Here is a 26,204-nt window from a genome sequence, read left to right on the forward strand (position 1 = left end):
CAGCACTATTCACAATAGCAAAGACTTGGAATTAACCCAAATGTCCATAAGTGACAGACTGGATTAAGAAAATGTGGCACATGTACACCATGGAATACCATGCAGCCATAAAAAAGGATGAGTTCATGTCCTTTGTAGGGACATGGATGCAGCTGAAAACCATCATTCTCAGCAAACTATCGCAAGAACAGAAAACCAAACACCACAAGTTCTCACTCATAGGTGGGAATTGAACAATGAGATCACTTGGACACAGGAAGCGGAACATCACACACGGGGGCCTATTGTGGGGTGGAGTGGGGGGAGGGGGGAGGGGGGAGGGATAGCATTAGGAGATATACCTAATGTAAATGATGAGTTAATGGGTGCAGCACACCAACATGGCACATGTATACATATGTAACAAACCTGCGCGTTGTGCACATGTACCCTAGAACATAAAGTATAATTAAAAAAAAGAAAATGTCAGTAATTTTAATAGTTTTAAAGTAGATAAAATAGATGCAAGTAAAATAAAATATAAAAGCTAAAACAAATACAAAATATTTAATGTTTTTATGAAGTTGTAATATCCACGAGGTTAAAAGTTATAAATGTAAAAGTAGTTGGAATTAGACTTTAAGAACAGAATGTAGAACAGAGGATAAGAACAAAAGCTACCTCTCTATAACTATAAGAATAAAATGGATTAGAAACGTTTAAAAAAGGATAAAAACATAAAGTTTGGAGGTTAGGAAAGGTCACGGAAAAGCAAAAAGCAAAAAAAAAAAAAAAAAAAAAAAGAAGAAAAGAAAAATCCTGTATGGAATTTGGTGGTAAGGAATAAGATTTTATTGAGGAAAGCCTCCCTCTAAATGTGTGGAACAGAGAGCTTGACCCTCTTATCCTTTTTCTTCATCTCACATGTAAGTTTCTTGCCTTATTAGAGGGACTGTATATTTGCATAATAGGAGTCAGATGAACAAGGAAGTGTCAATGAATATTATGATATTAAAAATCTTGTCAACTGTAAAAGACAAAATGAATGTGAGCTATTATTGCTATGTGACTGTTAATTGTTGACAAAATAAATCAAAAAAGCTGTTGTCCAAATTATTTAGTCATCTTCCTATTGCTATCGTAGAAAGAAGAATCAATATAAATCCTATTTAAATAACACAATGTTCAAAACTCTATTAGAGAGTGCCCAGATGTCTGACTAGAAGCAGCTAGTGTATGCTGCTTTCACGGAGAGGAGATAGAGTGGCAAATAAACACCAGCTTATCAACTGGCTTGTCCAGGAGGACACATTGGGATTCATATAGGAAGTAACATGACCCATGGAGAAGAGGGAAGTCTGAGACAGGACAGTTGCCCACCTGGGATTGGTGTAGAGCCATGGTAGGTTCCCCACGGAGGGGAAACAGCAAGTGAGTGAGAGCTCCCAGGGTCCCACACTTCTGCCACAGATCTTTGCAACCCTGGGCACAGGAGATTCCCCCAACCCACTCCATCCAGGGTCTCCAGACTGACATGAAGAGCTACATGGAGCCTGTGAGAGCTGCTGTTCAGGCACGGGAAGAGCTGCTGTTCAGGCACATGCTAAATCCCGGGGCAGAGGACTCCTGAATACCCCTATGCTAGCAGCTGTGTTTCTGCCAATAAAGGAGGCCAGGTTCTCTCACAAGCCCCCAGGATAGGGGCCATATCCACAGTGCTGATAAGCAGATGAACTGAGGGCCTAGCCTCCACTACACCTTGCCAGACAAAGCCCACTGGTGTGGGATGCTAGCACAGCCAACCCACCTCTGCCTGAGCTCTCAGACTGGTAGCAGCTCTGTTTATCCCTGGGATGGGGCTCCCAGAGGTAACAGACAGGCCTGCTATTTTTGACACTCTGTTGCCCTCAGGCTCGATAGGGAGCAGTGAGCTTAAGAACTATTGCAGGCCTCCTGCGCAGTGAAGCTTCCTTATATAAAAGCGACCAGATTGTTTTCCACATGGAATCCTGCCCCTGTGACTTCTCGCTGGGCAGGGTCTTTCTGCACGGTCACCCTGCCCCAACCTGAGCCCTTCGGTTGATGATGGCTCTGCATTTCTCTGGGGAGGAAATTCCAGAGACAACTCACAGCCCCTCTGCCCTTGCTGCTGCAGTGGTACCACGGTTACTATCTTTGGGCTAGGAAAGAGATAAAGGGTCTGAGTGCTTTACTCACACCTCCAGCATGCCATGGCTGCCCTGTGGAGAAAAGGCCTGTCTTTCTTGCCTGTGAGCCCCCTGCCCACTACTAGGCAGGGCACCTCATCTTGGGCCTGCAACATAGCTGCTACACCTTGGGCTAATCATACCAATTGGCTACTGCTCTGTGTTTCTCTGGAGTGGAGCCCCAAGAGATTAGTGAAAGGCCCTCTGCCATTGCCACTGGCAAGATCCTTGCCCCCGGTGCCTCCAAGCCAGGGAGGGAAGAAAAAGCATGAGCTTGCCCCAGGGCTATGGTGCACAGCCCAGAAATGCCAAGCTGAGATCTGCAGCCAGTGCTTGTGGGAAAGGAGCCCACACTCTCAGAGCACTGAGAGAGCATGGCTGCCAATACAAGGAAATACAGAGGAGCCGCATGGCTGAGCAAGAGCCCACCTACAGGCCACGATGCTTAAGTGCCATCTACTGGATTGCAGCCCAAACTTCAACACCAAAAATACTTGGCTAATACATCCTGCTGTGAAACCAAGCACAGGAATTCTGTCACAAATAAAGATGCTGCACAAAGCCTTGGCCCCCTGAAAACATCCAGAAATGAAGTCAATTGACTCTAGTCAAATTACACCATGGTTAAAGGAACATAGCCCACACACTCTTTTTACTTCCAAACAACTTCACTAGCTCCCCAGCAATGCTTATTCACAAGGATGAAATGGCTGAAATGACAGAATTCAGAATCTGCATGGAAATGAAGATTTTAGATATTCAGAAGAATGCTGAAACCCATCCCAAGGAATATAAGGAATCCAGTAAAATGATGGAAGTGATGAAAGATGAAGTAGCAATTTTAAGAAAGAACCAAATCTAGATGATATAGCTGAAAAATTCACTACAAGAATTTCATAACATAATCTGGAGTATTATTGGTTGAGGAAAGAATCTCAGAGCTTGAAGACCAGTGGTTTGAATTAATTCAGACAAAAACGAAAAAGAATTTTACAAAATGAACAAAACCTCAAAGAAATATGAGGTTATGTTAATAGACCAAATCTATGACTCACTGGCATCCCTGAAAGACAGGGAGAAATAACAAGCAACTTGGAAAACATATTTGAGGATATTGTCCACAAAAATTTCCCCAATCTCACTAGGGAGGTCAATATAAAGATCTGGAAATTCAGAGTACTCTTGTGAGATATTATACAAGATAACTATCCCCAAGAGACATAGTTATCAGATCCTCCAAGGTCAATGCAAAATAAAAAACACTAAAGGCAGCTAGAGTGAAGGGAAAGATCACGTACAAAGGGAACCCCATCAGGCTAACAGTAGACCTGTCAGCAGATACTCTACAACCAGAAGAGACAGGGGGTCTATATTCAGGAATTTTAAAGAAAAGAAATTAGAACCAAGAATTTCATACCCAACCAAACTAAGTGTCATAAGCCAAGGAGAAATAAAATCCATTTTAGACAAACAAATGCTAAGGGAATTTGTTACCAGCAGGCCTGCCTTAGAAGAAGTTCCTAAGGGGATGCTAAACATGGACACGAAACACCATTACTGACCACCACAAAAGTACACTCAAGTACATAGACTATTGACACTATAAAGCAAATACACAATCAAGTCTACACAACAACCAGCTAACCACACAATGATAGGATCAAATCCACACATGTGAATATTAACCTTGAACAGAAATGGATTATAGCTCCCACTTAAAAGGCACAGACTGTCAAGTTGGATAATGAAGCAAGACCTAACTGTATGCTATCTTCAAGAGACCCATCTCACATGCAAGGACACCCATAGGCTCAAAGTAAAAGGATGGAGAAATATCTATCAAGCAAATGGAAAGCAAAAAAGAGCAGGGATTGCTGTTCTTATTTCAGACAAAACCAACTTTAAACCAACAATAATCAAAAAGGACAAAGTAGGGCATTACATAATGATAAAGGGTACAATTCATCAAGAAGATCTAACTCCCCTAAATATATATGCAAACAACACTGGAATGCCCAGACTCATAAAAAAGAAGTTCTTAGAGACTTATGAAGAGACTCAGATAACTACACAATAATAGTGGGAGACTTCAACACCCCACTGACAGTATTGGACAGATCACTGATGCAGAACACTAACAAAGATATTTGGGACCTAAACTTGACACTTGACCAAATGTACCTAATGGACATCTATGGAACACTCCATCTAACCAAAACAAAATATACATTCTTCTCATCTGCACATGGTACATCCTCTAAAATTGACCACACAATCAGCCATAAAGCAATTCTTAACAAATTCAAATAAAATGAAATCATACCAACTGCACTGTCAAACAACAGTGCAATGAAAATAGAAATCGACATCAAGAAGATCTCTCAAAACCATACAATTACATGGAAATTAAACAATCTGCTCCTGAATGACTTTTGGGTAAACAATAAAATTAAGGCAGAAATCAAGAAATTCTTTGAAAGTAATGAAAACAAAGATACAACATACCAGAATCTCTGGAACACAACTAAAACATTGTTAAGAAGGAAGTTTATAGTGCTAAACACTCACATAAAAAAAGTTACAATATCTCAAATTAACAATCTAACATCACACCTAGGGAAACTTTAAAAACAAGAACAAACCAACTCCAAAAGTAGCAGAAGAAAAGAAGGAAACAAAATCAGAGCTGAACTGAACAAAACAAAGATGAGAAAAACCATAAAAAGATCAATGAAACAAAACGTTTGTTCTTAGAAAGAATAAATAAGATTGATAGACCATTAACTAGAAAAATAAAGAAGAAAAGAGACAAGATATAAATAAACACCATCAGAAATGACAAAGGGGAAATTACCACCAACCTCCCAGTTATACAAAAACCCTCAGAAACTATTACAAACACCGCTATGTACATAGACTAGAAAATCTGGAAGAAACGGATAAATTTCAGGAAGTATACAACCTCCTAAGATTGAACCAGGAAAAAAATGAAACCTTGAACAGACAAGTATTGAGATCCAAAATTGAATCAATTATAAAAAAAACACCAATGAACCAGAAAAGACTGCATGAGACAGATTGACAGCCAAATTCTACTAGACACATAAAGAAGAGCTGATAACCAATCCTACTGAAACTAGTCTAAAAAAATCAAGGGGGAGGGACTCCTCCTTAACACATTCTATGAGGCCAAAATCATTCTGATACCAAAACCTGGCAGAGACACAAATGAAATAAGAATGCTTCAGGCCAATATCCCTGATGAACATAGATGCAAACATTGTCAACAAAATACTAGCAAACTGAATCCAGGTGCACATCAAAAAACGAAACCACCACAATTGAGTAGGCTTTATTTCTGGGATGCGAGGTTGGTTCAACATACACAAATCACTAAACATGATTCACCACATAAACAGAACTAAAAACAAAAGCACGTGATCATCTCAATAGATGCAGAAAATCCTTTTGATAAAGTTCAATATCCTTTTGGGTTAAAAACTTTCAACAGGGCCGGGCGTGGTGGCTCACGCCTATAATCCCAGCACTTTGGGAGGCCGAGTTGGCGAATCACGAGGTCAGGAGTTTGAGACCAGTCTGGCCAACATGGTGAAACTCTATCTCCACCAAAAATACAGAAAATTAGCAGGGCGTAGTGGCTGGTGCCTGTAATCCCAGTCACTCAGGAGACAGGCAGGAGAATCACTCGAACCCAGAAGGTAGAGGTTGCAGTGAGCCAAGATCACTTCACTGTGATCTCCAGCCCGGGTGACAGACTAAGACTCTGTCTCAAGGCAGAAAGAAAAAAAAAAAGAAACAACTTTCAACAAACTAGGCATTTAAGGTACATACCTCAAAATAATAAGAGTCATCTATGACAAACCCATAACCAACATCATACTGAATGGGCAAAAGCTAGAAATATTCCCCTTTGAAAACTGGAACAAGACAAGGATGTCCTTTCTTACCACTCTTATTCAACGCAGTATTGGAAGTCCTGGCCAGAGCAATCAGACAAGAGAAAGAAATAAAGGGCATCCAAATAGGAAGAGAGGAAGTCAAACTGATTTTCTTTACAGATAATATAATACTATACCTAGAAAGCCCCATAGTATCTTCCCAGTGGCTCCTAGATTTCATAAACAACTTCAGCAAAGTTTCAGGATACAAAATCAGTGTACAGAAATCAGTAGCATTTCTCTACACCAATAATGTCCAAGCTGAGAGCCAAATCAAGAATGCAATCCCATTCACGATAGCCACAAAAAGACTAAATACCTAGGAATACAACTAACCAGGATGTTGAAAGATCCATACAAGGAGAACTATAAAACGCTGCTGAAAGAAATCAAAGACAGCACAAACAAATGGAAAAATATTTCATACTCATGAATAGGAAGAATCAATATAGTTAAAATGGCCATTCTGCCCCAAGCTATTTACAGATTTAATACTATTCCTAATGAACTATCAATGACATTTTTCACAGAATTAGTAAAAAAAAAAAAAAAAAAAAAAAAAATTCTAGAATTCATTTGGAACATCATCAACAACAAAAACCCTGAAGAGCAAAAGCAATCCTAAGCAAAAAGAGCAAAGCTGGAGGATGACACTACCCAACTTCAGAATATACTACAAGGCTCCTAAAACAACATGGTACTGGCACATAAACAGACACATAGACCAATGGAACAGAATAGAGAACACAGAAATAAAGATGCACACCTACAACCATCTGATCTCCAACAAAGCCACCAAAAACAAGCAATGGGCAAATTACTCCCTGTTCAATAAAAGATGCTGGAATAACTGGCTAGCTATATGTGGAATTGAAACTGGACCCCTACCTTTCACCATATAAAAAAATCAACTCAAGATGGATTAAAGATTTACATGTAAGATCTAAAGTATAAAAACCATAGAAGAAAATCTAGGAAATACCATTCTGGATGTTGGCCCAGGAAAAGACAAGACCGAGACTCTGAAAGCAATCATGACAAAAACAAAAATTGACAAGCGAAACTTAACTAAACTAAAGTGTTCTGCACAGCAAAAGAAACTATCAACAGAGTACACAGACAACCTACAGAATAGGAGAAAATATTTACAAACTGTACATCTGACAAAGGTCTATTAAGAACTCAAACAAATCAGCAAGCAAAGCAATCCCAAACAACCCCACTATAAAATGGGCAAAGGACATAAACAGACACTTTTTCAAAAGTATCTTTTCAAACGAAAACATACATGTGGTCAACAAATATATGAAAAATGCTCAATGTCACTCATTATTAGGGAAAATCAAATCAAAACTACAATGAGATACCATTGCACAGCAGCAAAAGCGGCTATTTTAAAAAGTGAAAAAATTACAGATGCTGGTGTGGTTGCAGAGAAAAGGAACTCTTAAACACCACTAGAGGGAATATAAATTACTTCAGCCATTGTGGAAAGCAGTGTGGCAATTCCTCAAAGAAGTTAAAACAGAACTACCATTAGACCCAGCAATTCTATTACTGGATATAAAACCAAAGGAATGTAAATTGTTCTATCATAAAGACATATGCATGCGTAGTTCATAACAGTACTATTCACAACAGCAAAGACATGGAATCCACCTAGATGCTCATTAGTGGTGTAATGGATAAAGAAAATGGAGTATATATACACCATGGAATACTATGCTGCTATACAAAAATGAGATTTTAGTTTTCACTGGAACATGGAAAGAGGTGGAGGTTATTATCCTAAGCAAATTGACGCAAAAACAGAAAATAAAATACCTCATGTCCTCACTTATAAGTGGGAGCTAAACAATGAGTACACATGGACACAAAGAAGGGAACAATAGTCACTGGGGTCTATTTGAAGGTACAGGGTGAGAGATGGGTGAGCACTGAAAAAACCTACCTATTGAGTATTATTCTGATTATCTAAGTGACAAAATTTTCTGAAACTACACCCTCTTATGACATGCAATTTACCCATGTAACAAACCTAAAATGAAAGCTGAAAACAAAATGAAAGAAAACAAAATTATAGTTATCACTTGTATTTAAGTCAGAACATTTTGTAGTAGTTTTAGTCTCTGAATCATCTCCTAGGTGTGACTCTAAATAAACTGGTTTTTCTGAAAATAAAGGAGGTGAAATGCCAGCAGAGCTAGTCAACAAAAAATTTAAGTTTGCAATTAGCAGCATTTTCTAAAGGAGATATTTTATTCTGATGGACAGACTGATGAGCCATTACTTATTTTCCATGGCTAATTATGGGTATTTAGCATAAAGAATCAAAAACAGGTCAAATAAGAAGTTAAATTACACAGTAAAACAAAGACAGCAAAGTGACTTGTTGGTCTCCTCTTTAACTTACGTTTTCCTCCTTTTTGTCTCTAAGGAAAGGTCTTTTACTGGCAGAATCATTGTCTTCTGCCATGCAAACTTGATTAGGATAGGCAGTAAATCAATGCTTGAAAGATAAAATTCTAGAATTAGTTGGAACACTATATGTCCCACCTTCAATGAACCCTGGTTGAGACTCTACAAACCCTTTCCTCCCTACAACATTCCTCTGCTCTTATTTCCTCCTCATTTGTTTCTGACTTCTATTAGAGGACTATCCTGAACTTAAAACTACTTTTCTGCAGCCTTTATACCTTATACTTTATATATTTGCAGATCCTACTCTTATTTTAGACTCTTACTAAGTAAGTACATGTAGGAGTACCTACTCCTAGACCAGAATGAACCTCTTCTCACCTGGAAAAAACCTTGGTTGTAGACAAATTCTGTGATTAACAAGGGCTACCTAATAGCCACAGTACTGTGAGATAGGGATGGTTGAATAGAACTGTCTGCTACTGTACAACACTATTCTGATTTCTCCCTTTGTATATCAACAGCTGTCAGAATTGAGCCTGAGTTCACTGCATAAAACTCTTTGTACATTTATTTGTATATCTATCTGGCTTTCACCTTTGCCTCTCATATTTATATCAAAGAAAAGAAATAGACTTTTAAAAATGCAGGAAATCCTGGGTATTTTATTGGAAGGGAATCCGTGGCATTCTTAATATTTGCTGTTCTCACAGTCCCTTTCAGAATACAGTGCCCAGAAATATTTCCTTGTGCATCGGTTACCATGCTGTGTATAATGTAGTCTAAATGTTTTAGTCAAAACTGTTATAGTTTTTGGCATCAGCACTTGAGCCCAATAAAGCAATTTTTAGATTACCCCTAAACCTGGGAAATGTCCTAATTTGAGAAAAATGTCCAGTAAGGACACCTTGTTGAAGAGTGACTAATCTAGTCAATTCCTCTTTTGGGAGAAAGTATAAATAAGAGGAAGAGTGGGAAACTCAAACAACACAACTTTGATAAATTGACAGCAAAAGTAAAAGTACAAATGCCATTGAGAAAGAGAAGTAAATATGAAGAAAATAGTCACTAGCTAAAATAGACCTAGATGAATACACAATAAGGAAACAGAAGTAAGTTGAATATCTGGGTCTTTGAAGCAATTAAGATTTACTCTGAATGATGTCTCATTTCTTTTTTTCTTTCTTTTTTTGAGACGGAGTTGCACTCTGTCACCAGGCTGGAGTGCAGTGGCGCGATCTCGGCTCACTGCAACCTCTGCCTTCTGGGTTCACACCATTCTCCTGCCTCAGCCTCCCGAGTAGCTGGGACTACAGGTGCCCGCCACCACGCCTGGCTAATTTTTTTGTATTTTTAGCAGAGACGAGGTTTCACAGTGTTAGCCAGGATTGTCTCCATCTCCTGACCTTGTGATCCGCCCGCCTTGACCTCTCAAAGTGCTGGGATTACAGGTGTGAGCCACCGCGCCCGGCCTAATTTTTGTATTTTTAGTAGAGACGGGGTTTCTCTACCATGTTGGCCAGGCTGGTCTCGGACTCCGGACCTCGTGATCCATCCGCCTCGGACTGCCAAAGTGCTGGGATGACAGCCGTGAGCCACTGCGCCCAACCTGTTGTCTCATTTCTTTATGAATACTGAATTGTTTAGCTACTGAGAAAGTGTATTAGTTTTCTTACTTTTATATTTAACCTTATGATAAATTGCATCAGTGGAATTAACAGTGTCTGTTCCTTTTAATCTAAAAGAGCTTAAACACAAAAATTATCTAGTGCAGTGATTCTGTGTGATTTCCAGACCAATAACGTCAACATCACGTGGGAATTTATTAGAAATGCAAATTCTCAGGCCCTACTCCAGACTCCAGATTCAGACATCTGGAATGGGAGCTGCGATCTGTGTTTTATACCACGCAGATAATTCAAGGCACGCTAAAGTTTGCTAACAACAAATCTCGTAATCCAGTGCAATCCTTTAATTGTATAAATTAAGAAATTAATGTATATTTTCACTGGACACTTGCTATGTGCCAGAAGTTGTATTAAACCACTACAAATATTCAATTCTCATAACCACTCAGAAAAAATAGACATTATTGTTTCTATTTTACAGGTAGTGAACCAGTAATTTAAAGAGAATGAGTAATTTTTCCAAAAAAAAAAAAAAAAAATGCTATGCACACACATACACACACAGACACACATATCTATTACTGGTGGCTTAACTGAGGCTAAGAGCATAAGAATAAGTGTTGTATTTGACTCTAAATCCAGAAATCTGCCTAGGGTAATATAATATTTCCTAAAAATGAGATACGGAGAAACTGTGATTTGCTTGTTGATGCTCCAAAAATCAGTTCCAGGGCCAAGATTAAAAACTAGATTTGTTTCTTATTCTGCCTGTTGCAGCTAGTACAGACCGATATTTTTATATAAAATCATAGAATATAGCTATAACTCTCATTAGGGTAGGTGTGCTGAATATTCAGTTCTCAATAATTATTTTAAAATAAATGAATAAATAACATTTGTGAATTAGAAGAACCTATGAAAAAAAGCTGTAATTCTCTAGTTAATATTTGAATCTACTACATAAAATAATAGAAAATAAAGGTAAAGTAAAAAACTATAGAATAAATAAAAATAATCACCTACACTTAAAATTAGATAATAAAGTAAAAAGTAATCACAAAACTCTAATTCAGAAATTTATTCAGAGATGCTAAAAATCTTCATGAAAAAATTAAAACTTTATACAACATTATTAAAGATGACTGGGATAAATTGATAGATAAACCATGATAATGTTTAAAATGACAGTCTTCATACAGGTTAGTTTTTCCTTAAATAATCTATGAATCCAATGCAAGTATAATCAACACTACGGCAAAAAAAAATTTTTTTTAAGAAAATGAGAAACAGATTATAAAATTTGTATGTCAGAATAAGGGAAGGGATAGCTAAAATGAAGCGCACTGGGCCAATTTCACTACAAAAACCACAGTAGTAAAAACACTGTAGCATTTCCTTAATAAAGATTAATAGATCAATGTAACAGAACTGAGAATTCAGCAACAGATTAAATATTATACATAAGAACTTGCTATGTGATAAAAGAGTCACTGCAAAGATAATTGTTCAGTAGATGTGATAGCCAGTTTGGCTATTTATGAAAAAATGACCATGGATTTCTACCTCATATTATGTACAAAGGTAATTTCCAGGTTAATAAAATGTGATTAGATAAAACACAGTTCATGTTAAAAATGAAAGAAATACCTTTGTGGCATAGACGTGGGAAAATGTTAAGCAAGATTGCAATAGTATTAAATATGAATTCAAACTTTATGGATTAGATATATCAGGTCAAGGATTTCTGTTCTGTGAAAGAAACTGTAGACCACATTAATAAATGGGTGACAGATATCTAAATCCAAGTGATTAATGTTTAGAATTAACAAGGAATTTTTAGAAAATCTACCCCCGAATTTCAGGAAGCCTAACAGATAGAAAGAGCCAGTTCATGCACACAAAAAGAATCCCAAATAGCTAAAAATTGTGCAAAGAAAGTTTCAATTAGATTTGAAATTAGAGAAATAGGAAATAAAGCATAGCGGTACTACTTTATACTTGTTACCATGGCAACATTTTGGAAGCCAGCTAATAATATCAAGTGTTTGTGATTATTTGAGGTATCCTAGTTATCTACTGCTGCATAATAAACTACCCTATAACTTAGTAGCTTAAAACAATATAAAATATATTTTGCTCATGAAAATGCAATTTGGACAGGACTTGTCCTTCTCAACTATACTTGGAGTCAACTAGAGCAGCAGTCCCCAACATTTTTGGCACCAGGGACCAGTTTTGTGGAAAACATTTTTTCCAGGGTGGAGGCGCTGGTTTTGGGATGATTCAAACTCATGGCCTTTATTGTGCACTTTATTTCTATTTATTATTACATACTCACCATAATGTAGAATCAGTGGGAGCCCTGAACTTGTTTTCCTGCCACTAGACCATCCCATCTGGGGGTGATGGGAGACAGTGACAGATAAACAGGTATTAGATTCTCATTGGGATCGCACAACCTAAATCCCTCGCATGTGCAGTTCACAATAGGGTTTGTGCTCCTTCGAGAATTTAATGCCGCTGCTGATCTAACAGGAGGCAGAGCGCAGCTTGGCCCCCTCGCCTGCCACTCACCTCCTGCTGCACGGTTTGTTTCCTAACAGGCCATGGATCAGACTCTTACTCTTTCTACAGAGGCTGGGAATCCCTGAGCTAGAGTGATCAAAGTCTGGAGAATGGAACCATCTGAAGGTGTGTTTGCTCTATAGTTTTTTGATACTGTCTGTTTGCTAGAATACCCACACATCTCCTCTGCATCTCTCTTGGGCTTTTTTACAACATGGTGACTGAGTCCCAAGGCAAGGGTTCTGAGATTGTGAAAGATCCCAGCAAAAGTCATATTTTCATTTTATGACCCAACCTCAGAAGTCATGTAGCATTATTCGTTTTGTTGTGACAATTAGAAGGCCTTTCCAAGTTTAATGACCTTTTTATGCGGAAATGACATAGTTCTGGATGGGCATGCTAAACCATAAAGATTTCTTTGATAACTTTTAGAAAGCACAAGCTAAATGAAGAAAATGAAACACTACCATCATCGTGGTGGTATAGTCACTGTAGTGAAACCTGATACATTCTGGAGAACAATCTGGAGAAATAGTGGAATAAAGTATGCTAAATCCTTATGTCCTAGGAATTCCTTTCTTGGATATATATTTCTAGAGACACTCCATCATTGGATCTTAAGGTACATGCACAGCGATGTTTAATATAGCCTAGTTTGTGATAGTAGGGAGTTGAAGGCAAGACGAATATTTAATCCTATGTGAATGAATAAATATGGAAGAATCACACTATGTAAAATTAGATAGCATTCAGAAGTTGAACTAGTTGAGTTTGCAGACTATGATCACACCTAAAAGGGATGTTTAGGGCCAGAAAAAGAAAATTTAAATAAATTAAAAATATATAAACATAAAATAGCACTAAATATATTTTCAATGAGATATGCATAAACAAGGAAATACAGAAACTAATTTGAAAGTTAGTATTTTACTATCTTTTTAATTACTCTGTGTAGTATAATAGATAATGATAAACCATCACATCTTAATAAGTCTTCTAAATAATTTCCACAAGTTTATCAAAATGCAAAATTTAAATAACTTAATTCTTTGTATAGGTAGATTTCCAGGAGTAAAATATAAAACATTTTCTGCAGCCCTACTGGTTTTTCATGAGTATTGCTTAAATTTTCTTTGTTTTGTGTTTTAGTTGAATAAAAAAGACTTGCTTAAAACAATAAGTAGACAAGAAAAAGTAAAGATAAAATTCTAGATATATGGTTAATAATTTACCTATTTTTCTCTAATCTTTACAAAAAAATTCCAAGCCCATAAATAAAAATTAAAGTAGTATGAAGAGCAAATCAAAATTTAAATTGTCAAAAATAACCTTACTTTCATAGAATTTGTATATTGATGAATCATAGATTGCTGTTAGGATCTATCTTATCTATCTATCTATCCATCTATCATCTATCATCTATCATCTATCTATCATCTATCATTAACATTTGATTCTGTCTGTCTCTTTCTCTTTATCTAACAAAATAAAATAATTGATACATAACTTATTTTTATTTCAGATTCTGATGAAAAATCCAGTGCTAATATGCCTATCTCTGTCAAAAGCTACAGAATATTTAGTTATTATTGGAGCTGCTGAATTTTTGCCTATATATTTAGAAAATCAGTTTATGTTAACACCCCCTGCGGCAACTATACTTGCAGGTAGAGTTACCTTCTTATTGTGTCATTTCAAAAATTTTTCATTGTCTTATTTATGTACCTATGAAATATGAAATATATGAAATAAATAAAAATATAAAGAATTATATACCTAGGTATGATTTGTGCAAATTTTACAAATATGAGCACTCTGCCATCATAGTGTCAATATTTTTGACATATAAATCCTAGTAAAACCTCTGTATTTCTCCTTCATCCCATTTATCTTCATTGCTTTTCACAGGTAATCACTATTCTGAAGTCAGAGTGAATCATTCCCATGTATGTTTGTACATCTTTACTGCGTATGTGCTTGTCTATATACATCTATTTCTAAAATTTATATATCACTTTATACATACTCTTCTGCAGCTTATTTTTTCATCAGAAATTATGTTCTTTAGATTTGTGTTGATCTATATATATTTAATGCATTTCAGTTTGCTATTTTATTTTATGATTCTATTTTATGAATATACTATTGTTTATTTATTATCCAGTTAATGGATATGTTGTTGCCTCCCACTTTTTCTCTCTTCCAACCAATGCAGTAATGAATAGGTTTGTTGATATCTCCTTCTGTACATTTGTAAAAGTTGATCTAAGTTTAGACATTGAAGGGAAATTGCTATTGTGTACATTTACAATCTTATGAGATATCGAGAATTGGCTCTCCAAAATAGGTTGCAAATAGAATTAAATGTTTTAACGTTTTAGCATTAATGAGAAAGTTGTAAAGTAACGATTTATTTTAGGGTGTAAGAGGTAGAAGATGCATCCACTAATTTTTAGGATAACAAATAAAGTAGTAGTAAGAGACTATATTAATAGGAAAAATTTAATTAATTAAAAAAAGAAAGGAAAGACAGAAAACAAAAAGCATGTGGGCAAAATAGAAAAAAAATAAGATGTGCAGAAATCCTGAGTATAAATCTAAACCTTTTATGGAGTACATTTTTTTTTTTATAAAAGGCTGACTTTTTTATGACTGAGTGAAAATTGTGCAAAAAGCCAAAATAGATCAGCTTTCAAGGGCCATAATGACATATCTTTTTTGTGAGCACACCAGGTTTGGGGCACTCTGATTAATAGAATTGGCAGAACTTGAGGAGTAAATTCATTCCATGTATTTCTTATTGTATTAAATAAGGCTATTATTAATGGATTCCAACCACCAGGGTAAGGCTACATGCTGTACTGACTTTAACCATCCCCTCAAGGTCCTGGATCTAGCCAGCTGAATAAATCCTTAAGCCATCAAGGTCTATCTTAAAAAATCAAGTGGCTTTCTCCGTAAGTTTCTCTACTGACCTTTCCACTTAGCCTGAGATATCAAAGTATAACAGAATACATTAGCAATTGCAAATTCTACCTTGGAAAGAATGAAATTTGCGGTAATTTTATCATCTATAATAATATTGATCAGTGAGTGAGGCTGACCAGAGTGCTTTCCAGGAATGAGGTGGTGCCATTGATTATTTCAAGTAAAGTCACAGATAAATTTTGCCCTATAGTTTCTAATTGCATTACCTATCATAAAGATGACTTCAGTAGGCTGCGTATGAATAACATACCACTAATCTTGCTGAGAAGCTCCCCTGAGTAACTGAGCATAACTTCATATTAGAGAAATTTCTAATCTTTGAAGAGTTATACGATCTGCTGGTGGTGATGTAAACACTTGATGATCTTTTATGACCACCCCTATGTTCTTGAATCTATCACTTCCATTTAACAAGTAAGGCTTGTCAAATAGTTATGAGCCTGATTTAGTTCATCCCAAAATGAGAATGTAAGTTCACAAAGTCAAAAGATTGCTGTAAGTTAGGACTTTGGTTTTGACAAGATGGCAGTAGTAAGCTAGTAGTTGCTTTTCAAATGGTAGCTGATTTAGGGAGTCAATGAGTGTTATACAACAGCTGTTTCTGAATGGAGCCTATATCTTTTATCTAGAGCCTCCAGTCCACGAAATTATCAGTCATGGAGATTTGTAGCTCATGGGGATCATTAAATTTCTAGCATCTCAAAGAATAGAGTATGCCACAGCTTGCTTATCAGCTTCAATGTAGGTTTGTGAATTACACTCACTGTAAGTTAGCTGTTATAAAAGACAAGTAGAATGCCCATCTACCATCTCTGACACCCAGAGTCCAAAGTGACATTAAGTTCCCTTTTGGTTGGGGGGAAATGAGACATTTTTTTTTTTGCTTGACTTCCAGAGTAATTGAGCCTTGTGAATCTGTTTGCATAGTCCCCCAGAAACTTGATGTGCAGTCTTTTGGATTTTGTTGGGATTTATCAGTTACCCTTGCAGGTGAAGGTATGATAATACCAAAGTTAGAGCCATTGAGTCTGAGACTTGAGATCCTCTAGCCAGCTGCATATCATCTATCAGTGAAATGTTTAGGCATCAGAAGGTAATGGGAATCACACTAAGTTCTTATGCACCTTCTTGTAGCAAATGGCAGAGCTTTAGCTACTCCTGAGGAATAACTAAAGAATATTACAGTATTCTTACTGTAAAGGTATATTTGTGGTTTTTAAGCATGAATGAGAATTAGTCTTTGTCCTTGGGTGCCAATTAGATATAAAGGAATGTCTTGGCAAAGTCCATTACAGTATATTAAATGTAATCAGTCTGTGTAGTAGATGTGGTTACATCACAATGTCTGAAACCGTCAAAGTTATGAGAGCAATAACTGAATTCAGCAGTAATTAATCCACTGTAAATCTCCAGCTCCAGCTCCTGATAACTTTTTTTTTTTTGAGATGGAGTTTCACTCTTGTTGCCCAGGCTGGAGTGCAATGATGTAATCGAGGCTCACTGCAACCTCCACCTCCCAGGTTCAAGCGATTCTCCAGCCTCAGCCTTCCAAGTTGCAGGGATTACAGGCATGCACCACCTCGCCCACTAATTTTGTATTTTTTCAGTAGAGACAGGGTTTCTCCATGTTGCTCAGTCTGGTCGCAAACTCCTGACCTCAGGTGATCTACCCGCCTTGGCCTCCCAAAGTGCTGGGATTACAGGCCTGAGGTACCACATCTGGTCCTGATAACCTTTTACACTGGCCATGATGTGTGTTGAATGAAATTACTGCATCTCTTACTACCCCTGCTACCTTATATACTCAAAGCTAGGACTTTCCTTTCTCCTTCTGGGATTCTACATTGTTTCTGTTAGACCCTGTGAGAGGAAACAGGGAGGCATGTTGGGTAGCAATTCCTGTGTCCCATTATCACGTCTGGAGTTTAACAGCATTCATAGTATAATATTATAAAATATAAATACTAATTATACATTTAGAAATTGAAGCTACAGCATCAGTATATTAAGGCTATGACAAACATGCATTGAAATTGTCCGGAGTACCACCCACAAGCTTACTTCACATTCTTTCAGGAACGATGAGAGTTCAAAATCTATTCAATGCCTCATCTATGATTTCACACAGGAATTTTATTTGTCTTGGGAAAATCTTTCTAAGAGGGTCATAGCAAAGCTGCTTTATAGCAGTCAGGACACACTACAAAAAAATCTGAGGTCTTTTATTGTCTTAAAATGGATCCAAGATTGGCATGATAGACTGGAAGAGAAACTGGACCTCTAGTCAACCCAGCTATTGACTGTTTTGTTTAAACAAGAAATTATGTACTGCACTTCATTATGTCCCAAGAAAATCAGCTAAAATGCTGATAATTCACCTGGTGTCTGCTCATGGTGGCTAGAATTTGTTTTTTCTTTTTACACTCAGGGTAATTGCACATTGCTGGAACTGTTATCTGTAACTTGAAAGCAGAAGGAATCTTCTAATAAGAAAAAAAATTAGAAATAGTTTTTACAGTGAGGTAGTCCTGAAGCTGATGGCCAGATTGACAAGGAAGTTTACTCGCCTAGAGAAGAGTTGATAAGACCTATGGCACTTTCCATGGAGCTGTCTTTAAACCTACTTCAGCTTGCAGCTACAGAAAGCCATGCCTCTGTTAGCATCCCATCATTGTTGCCAAGAGTGCTCAGATCTGTAATGGGTTTGAATTTCATCCTATCTATAAGCTAACAAGTTAATCTAACTTAGTTTCATGTGTGCTGGAAGAAGACACCAAACTTCTTGGTCAGAGATGAAATAAAGTTTATGACTCACAGCAATAGCAATAATGAGAGTTCCTGCTAGGTTTCTGAGCTCCAATTTCCAAAGGGTGATGTGAAAGGAGGCCAGGTGACATCTGTACACAAAATGAGTTGCATTACATGAAAGAAATCTTGAGGTTAGGGAACCCAAGTCTTTTACAGTAGGCAGTAATTATGTTTGTCTTTGGCTCCAGAGGGAGACATAATACTTGATAGAGATTGTCCACAGGGGACACTCTCTCTGTCTTCCAAAATTCTAAGCAAAGTTTTCCTCTGCTCTAAGTGAAAATATTATCCTTATTATCCAAGGCTTCTCATCATGTAAATATCCTTGAAAAGATAGTTCGGAACAAAGCAGTCAGTGCTTCTGCTTGCAGGATATACAGAAAGTTTTCACCCAATAAATATATTAGTAGTTATGTTAAATATAAATAGTCTAAAGAATGTCAGATTGGGAAAAAGTTTCAATATATGTTACTAACAAGAGGCACTCCTTAAATATGGGAACATGAAAAGGTTGAAAGTGAAAGGATGGACAAAAGATGCAAATGCTAACCAAAAGAGAAGCTTGTGCAACTATAATAATTTTAAATATTGTATCCTTTGAAGAACACAAGAACTATGACAACTCAAAAAGCTGGAATGTCTTCTTTCCTCCAAACAACCTCATTAACTCCCCCATGGAGGCCAGCACCCCAGTACTTGCTAGCACCCTGCCACAGTCAAAAAGCATGCACTCTGCCATGCTGTCACTGCTGCTGTTGCTGGTGTGTGCAAACAGGATGGATCCCATTGCCACTGCCCTACAAAGTGCTTTGGCTGCCACCATCCATTGGAGTGCTGTGACCAGCAGTCCAGGGGCATCTTGACCCCTCCAGCACAGCATGTTTCTACCTTGAGGAGCCAGAGAACAAAGCCAGTGCCCAATACTGGTCCCCTGGAGTTAGGCCACACAGTCCAGGAGTTCTGAGCTGAGCCTTTGCTTTCTAAAATCTTCCAGAAACAAAGCCAGTTGAATGAACCCACCTTCTACCACAAACAAACCCTCAAGGTCATCAAATAGAATAAAAAAAAAAAAATCCAAAGGACAGGAACTTCAAGGATTAAAGGAGCATCAGCCCACAAAGATAAAAAAGAAACAGCACAAGAACTCTGACAACTCAAAAGGCCATAAGGTCTTCTTTCCTTCAAACAACCTCACTAGTTCTCCAGCAAGGGACCTTAACCAGCCTTAGATGGCTGAAATTACTGAAATAGAATTCAGAATATGGATAGGAACAAAAATCAAGATTCAGGGGAACATTGAAACTCATTCTAAGGAAGCTAGGAATCACAAAGTATACAGGATCTGGAAGACAAAGTAGCCAGTATAGAAAAGAACATAACTGACTTGATAGAGATAAAAACACACTATGAGAATTTCATAATGCAATCACAAGTATTAACAGGATAGATCAAGCTGAAGAAATAATCTCAGAGTTTGAAGATTGGGTTTCTGAAACAAGACAGAAAGAAAACATTAAAGAGAAAAGAATAAAAAGAAACAAACAAAATGAACAAAAATATGCAATTATGTAAAGAGACCAAATCTACAATTCATGATCATCCCTGAAAGAGATAGGGAGGATGGAAGCAACTTACAAAACATATTTCAGGATATCATCTATGAGAACTTTCACAACCTATGTAGAGAGGCCAACATTCAAATTTAGAAAATGCAGAGAACCCTCACAAAGTACTTCACAAAAAGATCGTCCCTAAGACATAACCATCAGATTCTCCAAGGTCAAAATGAAAAAAAAAAAAAAGTTAAAGGCATCTAGAGAGAAAAGGCAGGCCACCTACAAAGGGAAGCTTATTAGCAGACCTATCAGCAGAAACCCTATAAGCGAGACCTCTTAGCAGAAACAGCAGACCTCTCAGCAGAAACCCTACAAGCCAGAAGAGACTGGGGGCATATGTTCAGCATTCTTAAAGAAAATAAATTCCAGTCAAGAAATCCATACCCAACCAAACTAAGCTTTATAAGTGAAGTAGAAATAAAATCATTTTCAAGCAAGAAAATTGTGAGGGAGTTTTTTACCACCAGACCTGCCTTACAAGAGCTCCTAAAAAAAGCACTAAATATGGAAAGGAAAGACCATTACCAGTCACTACAAAAATGCACTTAAGTATGTAAACCATCGACAGTATAAAGCAATTATGCAAACAAGTCAGCATAATAAACAGCTAACAACATGATGACAGGATCAAATCCGCATATAGCAGTAGTAACCTTGAATGTAAATGGGCTAAATGCCCCGATGAAAAGAAAGAGTGGCAAGCTGAATAGAGAAGCAAGACCCAATGATATGCTATCTTCAAGAAATGTGTCTCACATACAATTACACTACTAGACTCAAAAATAGATGAAGAAAAATCTACCAAGCAAATGGAAACTGAAGGGGAAAATGAACGAAAAAAGAAGGGGTTGCAATTCTAATTTCAGATAAAACAAACTTTAAATAAACAAATATTTTAAAAAACAAAGAGGGGCATTACATAATGGTGAAAGGTTCAATTCAATGAGAAGGCCTAACTATCCTGAATATATATGCATTCAACACAGAGACAACCAGATTTATAAATTAAATTCTTAGAGACCTTCAAAGAGCCTTAGACTCCCACCAAATAATAGTGGAAGACTTCAACACCTCACTGACAGTGTTAGAAAGGTTATCAAGGCAGAAAATTAACAAAGATGTTCAAGACCTGAACTCAACACTACACCAAACAGACCTGAGAGGCACCAACAGACATCTTCACCAAAAAACACATGAATATACATTCTTCTCATTGCCACATGGCACACACTCTAAAATCAACCACAAAATCAGATATAAAACAATCCTCAGCAAATGTAAAATGACTGAAATCATACTAACCACTCTCTTGGACCACAGCACAATGAAAATAGAAATCAAACTAAATAAATTGCTCAGAACCATACAATTAAGTGGAAATTAAATGACCCACCCTGAATGACTTTTGGGTAAGTAATGAAATTAAGGTAGAATGAGAACAGAGATATAAAACACCAGAATCTCTGGGATATAGCTAAGGCAGTATGAAGAGGGAAATGTATAACACCACATGTGCTCACATCAAAAAGTTAGAAAAACCTCAATTTAAAAACTAACATCACAACAAAAAGGCTAGAGAAGTAACAGCAAACCAATTCTAAAACTAGAAGAAGACAAGAAATAACCAAATCAGAGATGAACTGAAGGAGATGGAGACACAAAAAAAATTCAAAAGAATGAATCCAATAGTTGATTTTTTGAAAATAAGATAGACTATTACCTAGACAAAGAAGAAAAGAGAGAAGATCCAAATAAACACAATCAGAAGTGATAGAAAGGATATTACCACTGCCCCACAGAAACACAAATAACAAGCAGAGACTCCTATGAGCACCTTTACAAACATGAACTAGAAAATCTAGAAAAAATGAATAAATTCCTGGACACATAAAGCCTCTCAAGACTGAACTAGGAAAATTAAATTCCTGAACAGACCAATATTGAGCTCCAAAACTGAAACAGCAAAAAATAGCCTACAAACCAAAAAGCCCGGGATTAGATGGATTCACAGTCAAACTCTACCAAATGTACAAAGAAGAGCTGGTATCATTACTACCAAAACTATTCCAACAAATTGAGGAGGGGAGACTCCTCCCCATCTCATTCTATGAGGCCAGAATCATTCTGATTCCAAAACCTGGAAGAGACTCAACAACAATAACAAAAAATATTCAGGCCAATATCCTTGATGAACATATATGTAAAAATCTTCAATACACACTAGCAAATGAATCCAGCTGTACATCAAAAGCTAATCCACCGTGATTAAGTAGGATTTATTCCTCTAATGCAAGGTTGGTTAAACATACACAAGTTAATAAACATGATTTTTCACATAAATAGAACTAAAATCAAAACCACATGATCATCTCAGTAGATGAAAAAATGACTTTCAATAAAATTCAACATCCCTTCATGTTTAAAACTCTCAACAAACTAGGTATTGAAGGAACATACCTAAAAATAATAAGAGCCATCTATGACAAGCCCACAGCCAACATTATACTGAAGGGGGGAAAGCTGGAAGCATTCACCTTGAAAATCAGAACAAGGATGCCCCTCTCACCATTCCTATTTGACATAATATTAGAAGTCCTGGCCAGAACAATCAGGCAAAAGAAAGAAATAAAGGGCATCCACATAAAAAGAGAGGAAACCAAACTATCCCTGTTTGCAAACAACATGATTCTATATCTAGAAAACCCCATAATCTTGGCCTAAAAGCTTCTTAAGCTGATAAACAACATCAGCAAAGTTTCAGATACAAAATCAACACACAAAAATCAATAATATTTCTATACGCCAATAACAGCCAGCTGAGAGCCAAATTAGAAATGCAATTCTATTCACAGTTTCCACAAAAATGACTTAAATACCTAGGAATACAGCTAACCAGGGAATTTACAGATCTTTACAATAAATTGCAAAACACTGCTCAAAGAAATAAGAGATGACACAAACAAATGTGAAAACATCCCATGCTTATGAATGAGAAGAATCAATGTCGTTAAAAATGGCCACACTGCCCAAAGCAGTTTACAGATTCAATGCTATTCCTATTAAACTACCAATGCAGTTCTTCACATAACTAGATAAAGACTATTTTAAAATTCATATGGATCCAAAAAGAGCTCGAATAGCCAACACAATCCTAAGCAAAAGAACAAAGCTGGAGGCAACACGCTACCCAACTTCAGACTATACTACAGTAACCAAAACAGCATCATACTGGTACAAAAACAGACACATAGACCAATGGAAAAGAATAGAGAGCCCAGAAGTAAGGTCATACACCTACAACCATCCGATCTTCAAGAAACCTGAGTAAAACAAGCAATGAAGAAAGGACTCCCTATTCAGTAAATTGTGCTGGTATAACTGACAGGCCATATGCAGAAGGTTGAAACTGGACTCCCTCTTTATACGTATACAAAAAAATCAACTCGAGATGGATTAAAGACTTAAATGTAAAACCCAAAACTATAAAAACCCTAGAAGAAAACCTCGGGAATACCATTCTGCACATAGGAACTGGCAAAGATTTTAGGACAAAAACTCCAAAAGCCATTGCAACAAAAGTAAAAATTTATAAATGGGATCTAATTAAACTTATGAGCATCTACACAGCAAAAAAGCTATCAACAGAGTAAACCAGACAATCTACAGAATGGGAGAAAATATTTCCAAGGTAAGCATCTGACAAAGGTCTAAAATCCAGCATCTATAAGGAGCTTAAACAAACTTAGAAGAAAAAGAAAGTCCCATAATAAAGGGGGTATAGGACATAAACAGACACTTCTCAAAAGAAGACATACATGTGGCCAACAGTCACATGAAAAAAAAACCTCAGTATTACTTATCATTAGAGAAATGCAAATCCAAACCACAACGAGATACCATCTCACACCATTCAGAATGGCTATTACTAAAAAGTCAAAACATAACAAGTGCTGACGAGGTTGAAGAGAAAAGGGAATGTTTATACACTGTTGGTGGGAGTGTAAATTAGTTCAACCATTGTGGAAAGCAGTGTGGTGATCCCTCAAAGAGCTAAAGACAAAACTACCATTTGATGCAGCAATCTCATTACTGGATATATACACAAAGGAATATACATTTTTCTATCAGAAAAACACATGCACACATATGTTCATCCTAGCACTATTCACAATAGCAGAGACATGGAAGCAAAATAAAAACCCATAGACACAAAGAGAACAACAGACACAGAAGCCTACCTGAGGTTGGGAGGTGGTAGGATGGAGATGATCAGAAAAATAACTATTGGGTACTAAGCTTTGTACCTAGGTGATGAGATAATCTGTATAACAAACCTTCGTGACACATTTACCTACATAACAACCTGCATATGTATCCCTGAACCTAAAATGAAAGTAATATGTCCTTTAGCAGCTTATACAATTATTTTCTTTATTCTTGATGTTATGAAGATTTCCTACCTTCTTATCTGTAAGGGTGACTTTTTTTATTGCTTCTCAGTAGTTGGAGTGTACATTTATTTCCCAGGCTAAAATTTCATTAATTATGTAAATTTTTTATCCTCAGCTATAATTTTTCAAACATTGTTTTTCTGGTATTACTTGTATTGCTTTTTTCACAACTGCTATAAACCTTTTTGTGGAGCTTATTTATTTTTATTATCTTTTTTTCAAGAACTATTTTTTGAACAATTTTAGATTTACAGAAATATCTTGAAGACAGAAGATAATATAAAGAATTTCTGGCCAGGTGTGGTGGTTCATGCTTGTCATCTCAGCACTTTGGGAGGCTGAGGTGGGTGAATCACTTGTCAGGAGTTCAAGAGCAGCCTGGCCAACAAGGCAAAACCCAATCTCTACTAAAAATACAAAAATTAGTATGGTGGTACAGTGGGGCATGCCTGTAATCCCAGCTACTCAAGAGGCTAAGGCAGGAGAATAGCTTGAAACTGAGAGGCAGAGGTTGCAGTGAGCCAATACTGTGCCACTTCACTCCAACCTAGTGACAGAGCAAGACTGTCTCTCTCTCTCTCTCTAAATATATATATATATGTATATATATTTATATATACACAGAGAGAGAGTTTCCGTATGCTGCACACTCAGTTTCCCCTTTTATAAACATCTTATATTAGCATGGTAGATTTGTCATAATTAATGAACCAAAATTAATACAATATTACTAACTAAAGTCAATAGTTTATGCAGATTTTTTTTTCAATTTTTGCCTAATGTCCTTTTTCTGTCCCAGGATCTCATTCAAGATACTACACTATAGTTAGTTGTCATGTCTCTTTGAAGTTCTCTTGGCTATGACAATTTCTCAGTCTTTCCTTGTTTTTGATGACCTTACAGTTATTAGGAGTACTGGCCAGTTGTTCTGTAAGATGTCCCACTATAGAAAATTGCCCAATGTTTTTATCATGTTTAGACTGGGCTTTTAGTTTTTTAAAGGAAGACCCAGAGGTGAAGTATCATTTTCAAAACATCGTATCAAGGGAATATACTATCCATGTGAGTGACTGCTTTTGAATTTGACTTTGATTACCTGGCTGAGGTAGCATTTACCAGGTTTCTCCCCTGTACTCATTGTCTTTTGCTTGTTTTGGTTATTCTTCTCTCACTCTTTTTTTTTTTTTTTTTTTTTTTTGAGATGGAGTCTGGCTCTGTCACCTGGGCTGGAATGCAGTGGTGCGATCTCGGCTTACTGCAGGCTCTGCCTCCCGGGTTCATGCCATTCTCCTGCCTCAGCCTCCCGAGTAACTGGGACTACAGGCGCCCGCCACCACACCCGGCTAATTTTTTGTATTTTTAGTAGAAACGGTGTTTCACCACATTAGCCAGGATGGTCTCAATCTCCTGACTTCGTTATCCACCCACTTCAGCCTCCCAAAGTGCTGGGATTACCGGCTTGAGCCACCGCGCCTGGCCCTTCTCTCACTCTTTTATCTTTTTTTAAATACACACTATAATAACACAGTGTTCTTTTCCAATTTATCAATTTGCTTATAATTGTCTCTACTCTGAAGGTTATCCT

General features: G+C 36.9%; 1 protein-coding gene across 1 annotated transcript in view; it reads left to right on the forward strand.

The window, feature by feature from the left end:
- The window catches only part of SLCO6A1 (solute carrier organic anion transporter family member 6A1), a 141,029-nt gene that overhangs the window by 56,075 nt on the left and 58,750 nt on the right, over positions 1-26,204 (forward strand). The window contains exon 7 of the mRNA XM_050793123.1: positions 14,279-14,423. Within this exon, the coding sequence (XP_050649080.1) occupies positions 14,279-14,423 (145 nt within the window). The remainder of the gene's footprint in view (positions 1-14,278; positions 14,424-26,204) is intronic.

This window comes from Macaca thibetana, chromosome 6, assembly GCF_024542745.1.
Source record: "Macaca thibetana thibetana isolate TM-01 chromosome 6, ASM2454274v1, whole genome shotgun sequence".
NCBI lineage: Eukaryota > Metazoa > Chordata > Mammalia > Primates > Cercopithecidae > Macaca > Macaca thibetana.